This window comes from Lactuca sativa, chromosome 3 (genome assembly GCF_002870075.4).
Source record: "Lactuca sativa cultivar Salinas chromosome 3, Lsat_Salinas_v11, whole genome shotgun sequence".
Classification (NCBI taxonomy): domain Eukaryota; kingdom Viridiplantae; phylum Streptophyta; class Magnoliopsida; order Asterales; family Asteraceae; genus Lactuca; species Lactuca sativa.
Window position 1 is genome coordinate 21,673,951 of NC_056625.2, and position 9,489 is coordinate 21,683,439.

The following is a 9,489-nucleotide window of genomic DNA, read 5'->3' on the forward strand; positions in this document are numbered from 1 at the left end:
AAATTCACTTTAGTATTTTGAGCGGGATAAATTGATTGGAAGGGGCTAATTGAAAGCCACGTGGCACAATTGCTCTTGTTTATTAGATTAGGGGGCATGTCATTTTAAACCTTTAAAAAAATATGCACTTTAAGACTTCCTAATAAATCATCATCTTTAAAATATCTTTGTGACTTCCTAAGAAATCATCATCTTTAAAATATCTTTGTGACTTCCTAAGAAATCATCATCTTTAAAATGTCTTTGTAAAACACACAAGAACTGTTAACAAGGAATCGCCTCTTTTACTCGTATATTAAAAAATAAACGTCCTACGAAATATCTTTTTAAATAAATCATTCTTATAACCCAAAACATTTTAAACACTTCTTAAATGACACCTACCTGGAAAAACCTTATAAAGAGAAATATCTTACCTAATCACTATCTTAAAACATCTTAAACATCCATTGTCTTAAATTACACACACTTTCCACTTAACTCGCCCTCTCGTATTGATTAGAATCAAGCTTGTCAAGATCGGAATCTTACGTAGTATCGTTTTTATGTTTGCAAGGTCAAGATTGTAAGATAGGGATCGGGATCTTAAGATCCCACAAAAATGAAATAAAAGGTAATTGATCATATATAAAACTTTTTTCCGTATATCATGGTTAAATAGCTCAAAAATGTAATTTTCATGTAATAGTTATCATACAATAGTAGCAACTTGCAACCTTCATATTATTTGCTTTAAATACTTAACACATTAATTGTTTCAAATGTAAGTAAGAAATCAGTAACAATTTCAATATTTGAAACTCAATTAAAAATGTAATTTCTCAAGCTCTCAAAGAAAAAGGGGACTTAAGCAGTAAAAGAACATAAAATGGAAAAGGCTCACTTTATTGTTGAGCTTCAATTCTACCATCGAGTGTAAAATGTAAAAGGGGAAAAAGAATTGTATTTTGTTGGTCATTTACGGTTTATAGAACATGACAATAATAAGGGTGTTCTTTTTATCAATAAATGGGTCAAGATAATAAAAAATAGATTAAAATTTGGCAATTTTCATTGAGTGGTAGGATCGGAATAGATCCCGGTCATAATCCTACGATCATGTATACGATCTTACGTATAAAACGATCCTATTACGATTCGACAAGGTTTTCATAGGTAGGATCGTGGGATCTTACAATCAGGATCCCATGTATATAGAGAACTTGGACTTATGTATATAGAGAACTTGGAATTATGTGTCTCCTCCAATATCTTCTGTCTCACTCCCCCCGTCACCGGTACCCACACTCGACCACATTGTGTCAGAAGACCTCGACTATCCCGAACAAACAAGGGATACTAATCTCGAATTCGCTCTATCTTCCAATTCTCTTTCTTCACCCCCTCAACCCGAGCTTTCTTGATCATATCCAACAATGGAGAGATCACCGTCATCCTCAAATAAACGTCCCTAATCGAAGCACTTGTCGCCTTGTGGATCAAAGCATCGACCACTACATTGGCCTTCCTTGGGTGGTATAAAATCTCGCAGTCATAATCTTTCAGTACATCCAACCACCTCCTCTTCCGTATGTTCAAGTTCTGCTGATCCATCAAATACTTCAAACTTTTGTAATTAGTGAAGATGGTGCACCGAACTCCATACAAGTAGTGCCTCCAAATCTTGAGGGCGAACACCACTGCCCCCAATTCCAGGTCGTGAGTGGGGTAGTTCGCCTCGTGAGGCTTCAACTGCCTCGAGGCGTATGCGATCACATGCCCTCTCTGCATCAGTACATCGCCTAACCCTGTGATAGACGCATCACAGTACACCACCAAATCATCCAACGTATCGGGTAATGTTAAAATCGGGGCCTCACATAACCTCTGTCTCAAGGCCTCGAAAGCTAACTACTAATCTAGGCCCCATCGAAATGTCACATTCTTCTTGGTCAAGTGGATAAAAGGCACATCAATCTTGGAGAAATCCTAAATGAATCTCCGATAGTACTCTGCTAGATCCAAGAAGCTACGTATCTCTGATGCATTCTTCGACACCTCCCATCGCATCACTGCCTCAATCTTGGCTGGATCAACCAAAATGCTTTCTTGGTTGATGATGTGCCCCCAAAACTACACCTCTCTCAACCAGAAATCACCCTTTGAGAACTTGGCATAAAGCCTTTCCGTCCTCAATGTCTCCAATACCCCCCTCAGATGCTGCTCGTGTTGCTCCTTGGTCTTAGAATAGACCAAAATATCATCGATAAACACAATCACTGACCGATGCAACATCATCGTACACACCCCATTCATGAGATCCATGAACGATAATGGGGAATTTGTGAGCCCGAATGGCATCACCACAAACTCATAGTGCCCATACCGATCCCTGAAAGTTGTCTTTGGTATATCCTTATACTGAATCCTCATCTGATGGTATCTCGACCGAAGATCAATCTTGTAAAACCAAGATGCACCCTGCAGTTGATCGAACAAATCATCGATCCTCGGAAGCGGATAATGTTTTTTCACCGTTAACTTGTTCAACTCTCGATAATCAATACACATCTTGTGTGACCCATCCTTCTTTTTCATGAACATGATCGGTGTTCCCCATGGGGAACTGCTTGGATGAATAAACCCTCGATCTAGCAGCTCCTGAAGCTACGTAGATAGCTCCTGCATCTAGGGCGAAGCTAACCGATACGGTGCCTTGGCTATCGGAGCGACACCCGACACCAAATCAATACGAAACTACACTTGCCTCTCCGAAGGCACTCCAGGCAACTCCTCGGGGAAGACATCCCGAAAAATCTCGTACAACTGGAACACTATCCATATACGTCGAGGCCTCAATCCTCGTATCCGAGATATATGCCAAAAATCTCGTACAACTGACACGTTGGGTTCTAATGATATGTTCACCAAATGTTTAAGTGAGGAAACTTTAAGTCAACCATCTTTCTCTTATTGATTTTACATCAAACTCTTGTTTTTGTTGAATTTTCTACTTAAATCTTAGTTTAATTCTAGTTTTATTTCAAGTGTTTCAAAAGACCAAAGCCTCAACCCCCCTCCCACATTTTATTTGTATTGTCATTTTACAAGTATTTTTGCAAAGAGATTTTCATAAAGTTATTAAATTGAACCAATCTCCGTGGATTTGACCATTTTACCACTATACACTATTTTAGTGTACAATATTTAGGGTTATTTATTTTGTTGGCCTTGACAACCACCACTAACACCCATATTCATCAAGATTTGGAAGAAGTTGACCATAAAAAGTGTGACACGTGACAAGCTCCGGATGGAACCACGAAGAAAGTGCATGCCGCACATGAAGTGTGCCGCACACACAACCAATATAAATAGACCAGGTGCTCACTTTCTGATTTTCTCACCCCATACACTCTTTTTATACCTCTCAAGCTATTTCGAAGATCCTCTCAATGGCGTGAAGTTTGGATGCAATGGCTTGGATGCTTCAGAATACGTTGCTGCCTACTAGGGTGAGTTCACGACCCCAATTTCACTATTTTTAAATATTTTACAGAGGAATACATGCTTACCAAATGGTTTTATAAAAATATATTTGTATCTATAAATATCAATCGTTTTATAAAGCTTAAATCCTTAGGATAATGTTGATATAGATACTATGCCTAAATTTAAGCTATGATATTATACCAAATAGTTATGATGTCCGATAGTCTAAGAAGAGATAATACGTAGCTGTTATAATGACCAAATCCATGGGATAACATAGTATGTAGAAGTTATGTTGGTCAAGTATATGGATATGCACTGTACCTAATTGTTACTTTGCCTAAATATCCAGTTATCAAATTAACTATAATTAGGGTGTATATATATATATATATATATATATATATATATATATATATATATATATATACACACACACACACACACACACAACAAAAAAAATTATGAGATCAAAAGATATAATTATCAAATATGAAATTAGAAGTGTTTATATTAGGATAATTATATGAAATATAAAAGATAAAACACCTAAGGTTAACGCGTTAGTGGGTTGTTAATATTCATCTAATAGCCGTGATTAAATTTGGCTTTCCCGATACCTATAATCGTTAATCTTGCGAGAGTTAGAAAATTATATATATATATATATATATATATATATATATATATATATATATATATATATATATATATATATATATATATATATATATATATATATGGGGATTGACACCCCCACCTGCGATTGCTAGCTATAATCCCGACATGATAACTTTCTTATATATCACTATTCGGCGTCCGATGAAGCGTCGTAGCGGGGCAATTATTAGTCAAACAATGTCGATTATGGGGTCTCATGGTAATAGATTACAAACACCTTAGAGATTCGACTGCTATTAGGGACACCTTAGAGTGGTAGATAAAATATGTTAGGATCGTTAGATATCCTAAAAGATGATAAGATAAGATCGTTAGATATCCTTCAAAGATAGTAAATTAAGATTAATAAAATATCCTAAAAAGATAATAAGATAAGATCGTTAGATATCCTGCAAAGTTAGTAAATTATGGTTAATAAATTATTATAAAAAGATAATAAAATAGAATGGTTAGATATCCTGCAAATATAGTGAATTATGATTAATAAAATATCCTAAAAAGATAACAATATAGGATTGTTTGATATTCTGCAAAGATAGTAAATGAGGATTAATAAAATATCATAAAAAGATAATAAGATATAATCGTTAGATATCTTGCAAAGATAGTAAATTAGGATTAATAAATATCATAAGAAGATAATAAGATACGATTAGCAGAAGGTCCTAAAAAGGTAATAATGTAGGAGGTGATATAATAAAACATAGGAAGCTAGGAGATCAAGAATCATAAAGATTTCTAAAAAGCAGGGCTGTTCACTATTTGGATAAACCGAATTGTCCAATTGGATAATTTGGATCGGACTATTTGGTTCGGATATTCGGATTTTTGGATTGGTTTTCAGCAAAACCGAATTATTAATTTGGATTTTGGATTGGTTTTAGTTTATAAACTAAGGACCAAATAGTCCAAAAAAACCGAATAACAACTTATTATCTATTTTTCATATATATCTTTAACTATTTATAAATTATTATATTTAGTTATTATAAATTTTTATCGAATATAATACATTAGAGTTACTTCTTATCAAAATGTTTTTGTCAATGAAATATTAACTATAATATATATTATTAGTATTTGTTCATAAATTATAATTTATCATAAAAAGTAGTTTCTTTATAGATTTTGCTAATATTCAAGTTATACATTTTTCAACATGCATTGCCTCTTGAAAACCGAATTGTAAAACCCATCCAACCGAATTGTAATTTGGTTGGATCGGATCGGATTTAAATTTAGTTTGGACTATTCGGATCAATGTTTTGAAAACCGAAATCTATTCGGATTCACTTTATTGGATCGGATCAAACCGATCCATCCAAACGAACACCCCTACTAAAAAGTTTTCAAAATAGTTTATTATACCTTTATCTCAAAACATGTGAACTCACTAACATCAAGTTGATGTTTGCAAAAAATCGCATGTGTTCCTAGGATGGAGTAAAGATCAAGTCAAGAAAAAAGTTATCAGCTTGAAGATATACATGCTTTCATTTAAATAGATAGTTATGATTGACACTCTATGATTTGGGAAATCTAGTACCGTCACTACTCGACATTTTCCACCAGCGGACGGGTAAGGTGTGACATTGCCACGACGTGGAAAGCAGGGATTGATCGAGATTTAGTTGAATGAGCACGACGTGGCCATTGGTTGGGTACAATGTAAAAGTCAGCTAGAGTGGACTTTGACTGTTTACTCTTTGACCTGGGTTGACTTTTAATCAAATTGCTAGTTTTCTAAGGTAGACTAAGAGTTTAACTTGTATGATCCATTAGGAGGTGTGTATCATCCAGTTTTTTACGGTGTGAGCATGTTATCTATTAAATGTGTTTGTCATGTGAGTCTTCTCATTATACTATGTAGGATGTTAGCTGTCTGTATGACTTTTACATGTATGTTGGGGGGGGGGGGGTATGGTTATGTGGTATTTTGGGGAACTCACTAAGTTTTTTGCTTACGGTTCTATGGTTTAAATGTTTCGGGTACTTCTGGTTCCAGAGGGAAGTGCTCGACATGATCGCACAACATCTCCTGAAGTTCATTTCACACTATTTATTTGATTCATTATGATGTTTGAGAATACTTTATACATTGATTGGTTTTGGAAACAAATGATTGTATTGTTTTGGTGTTTGAAAATGAGAAATATTTACTAGTATTTTGGGACCTTACAACCTCATATTAATCAATTTGGAAAAAAATTGTATGGTTAATTATCTCTTGATATAATATAATACGTAAATTTGTGTTTTGAAAAAAAAAATATTAATTTCGACATTTTTTTACAAGCAATTAACACTAGGGGTGTTTAAAATATTTGAATATTCAAAAATTTTGAATAATAGATACTTATATGAAAATCCGTATTCGAAAAATCCAAACTTTAAAGAAAAATCATCTTCCTCTCTCTCTTTATGTAGACATTATATATCATAAACCAATATTATTTTCTTTTTTATTTGACTACATCAAAGTCCCTTTAACTCTACAATCTATTATATTTTGAAATAAAAAATATTTAAAAATGATTAAAAAAATTAGTTTATTTAGATATTAGACATTGAAATATCTGGAAATTCAGAAAAATATTATCAGTGTCAAATCCAAAACCGAATATCTGAGAATTCGAATTAGATTTTCGTATTTTTCAAGTGCATATATATGTGAACACCTAATTAGCACTATCAAAAAGAAAAAAAAAACTTTAGGATAAGAAAAAATAAAACTACTTGAACCTGCATATTTTTGGTACAACACAACAAAGAATAAATTTTATAAGCTGCTCTAAAAATAATTACAAAAGTAAAAGGGGGTAAGTGCATATTCCGAAGGTAAACATAAAACATCTATCCTTCAAAGACGAAATTTAAAACGCAAGGGGAAAAAATAAAACATATTACTCTCACCAAAATTTAGGGTTTTGCGAGGATTAAAGCAGTAGGGTTTGCGTTCATCTGCTGCGCAGCCTTAAATCTTCCCCTTCGTTCTCTTCATTCGCTCGGCACTCACTATCCAAGAATGGCGGTTGGGTAATATCGCATCTCCTTGCATTTTCTTTATGTACGCATTCTACGATGGCTCATATGCTAATGCTTTTGCTCAAATTTTAATATTTTGCAGAAAGAACAAGCGTATTTCCAAGGGGAAGAAGGGTGGCAAGAAGAAAGCGTTAGTTTATATTTCTTTTCTACTTTCTAATGGCCATCTTTCCATTGTTTTCGTAAATAACTTCAGGATTCTAATATTTTAAATATGCATATTTAACAGAGCCGATCCTTTCTCAAAGAAGGATTGGTATGATATCAAAGCGCCATCGGTGTTCAACACTAGAAGTGTTGGCAAAACCCTCGTCTCACGTACCCAGGGTACAAAGGTATTTTTTTTTTGTTATCATCCCCTTTTATTACTTCACATTTGATTTTTGTTATCATTCAAAGTTACTGGTAAATTGATATCTTTAAGTTCAAGTTTGATATTAAAAACATGATTCATATGAATTCAGTTCGTTTTTTGCTTCATTATCAGATTAGTTTGATCGGTGTTTATTTGCTTGAGAAGTTATTTTTGCCTAGAGTTTTTTTAGCCGAAATCACGATTATTATGTACTCTAATACAGTCTCATGTTCTTGAAGATTTCCAAGATTTATGTATACTCTCTTAAGTCTGCTATATGCGTTTAGGTATTAAGAACTGAAAGTAATGTTCTTTTTTTATCAGATTGCTTCAGATGGTCTGAAACACCGTGTCTTTGATATATCTTTGGCTGATCTCCAAAACGATGAGGATCACGCCCACAGAAAGATCCGTTTGAGAGCTGAAGATGTTCAAGGAAAGAATGTTTTGACAAACTTCTGGGTACACAATACAACACAACGAATATCTATTTCCATTTTTTAACTATATACAATCCAATCATTCACATTCATTTTATAACTTTACATTTCTTTTTAGGGCATGGACTTCACAACAGACAAATTGAGATCACTTGTGAAAAAGTGGCAATCTTTAATTGAAGCCCATGTGGATGTGAAAACCACAGACAGCTACACTCTAAGGATGTTCTGCATTGGCTTCACCAAGAAACGTGCTAACCAAGTGAAAAGGACATGCTATGCACAATCTAGTCAGATTAAACAGGTGAAAATCTATCCTATTGTCACTTTTGACTATTTTTTATATGATGAATGACACTTTTCTCTATTGGGTTGTGTTAGATTCGTCGCAAAATGAGGGAGATAATGGTAAATCAGGCACAATCTTGCGACCTAAAAGAGCTTGTGCAAAAGTTCATTCCTGAGTCAATTGGAAGAGAGATTGAGAAGGCTACATCCAGCATCTACCCTTTACAGAATGTATTCATTCGCAAAGTCAAGATCTTGAAAGCACCAAAGTTTGATCTTGGAAAGTTGATGGAGGTATGCTGTTTTCTTCAACCTCATGAATTACAGTTGCATTATTAAAAAGTAAAAACGAATTATAAAATTGCAACTATTCTTTTCATGTGTAGGTTCATGGTGATTATGCAGAAGATGTAGGTGTTAAAGTGGAAAGGCCTGCAGAGGAAGCAGAGCCAGAAGCAACTGAAGTAATTGGTGCTTGAATGAGGAGTTATATAGTTTCTTTATTGTTCTCTTTTAAGTTGTTTTAATTCACAGACATGAAATCTTGGTTTTGTTTTTGATTATTGATTGAGTTTTTGATTTAGATTGAGATGTTGAATTTTTGTAGTGATGTCTTTGGAAGAGGATTATTGCATCTTTTAAAGCTGTTATATATGCTGATTCAACTTCTTTCTTTCCATAGAGCTTTTTTGTGAGTAAACCAAGCGTTTTACGTATATCTCTTGGAAACTTGAATGATCATATAAATATATAGTTTTAAATGCATTTTGTTAAGGTATGTCTAAGGTAGTTTTGTTGTAGCTAGAGATGTTCTTTTGAATTGATGTGTTCAACATGAAATGATTGAGTAAACAAATTGATTTTCGATTTTAAAAATATGGATTTGAAATTATAATAGTTTGAACAAAATTGAAATTTGATCTGAACCAAATGGTGATTCGGTAGCATGAACATATTTTGAGTAATTGTTATTATATTTCAAAAAAAAATTCTTATTTATTTTGTTTGTTTACTTGTTAGATATTTAAAAACTCACTAAATATTCAAACAAGTAATAATTTATTTATTGTAAGTATAAATAATGAAAGCGAAAAGTGTTTATATTGTTGATAAGTAGTAAGTACACAAATTTAGGTATTAAACCCATTAACTTTGCTGTTTTGTATGATAATCAACTTTTTCATCAAAATCATGTAACCTAAAGCATCA

At 33.4% G+C, this 9,489-nt stretch overlaps 1 protein-coding gene across 1 annotated transcript; it reads left to right on the plus strand.

Annotated features, from left to right (window-relative positions):
* The first annotated feature begins 7,039 nt into the window (after positions 1 to 7,039).
* Positions 7,040 to 8,959, plus strand: LOC111907381 (40S ribosomal protein S3a). Its single transcript, XM_023903156.2, has 7 exons — positions 7,040 to 7,188; positions 7,280 to 7,327; positions 7,427 to 7,532; positions 7,877 to 8,014; positions 8,111 to 8,296; positions 8,374 to 8,574; positions 8,667 to 8,959. The coding sequence occupies exons 1-7, from the start codon at positions 7,178 to 7,180 to the stop codon at positions 8,757 to 8,759; spliced, it is 783 nt and encodes a 260-aa protein (XP_023758924.1). The 5' UTR covers positions 7,040 to 7,177; the 3' UTR covers positions 8,760 to 8,959.
* Positions 8,960 to 9,489: the final 530 nt, after the last annotated feature.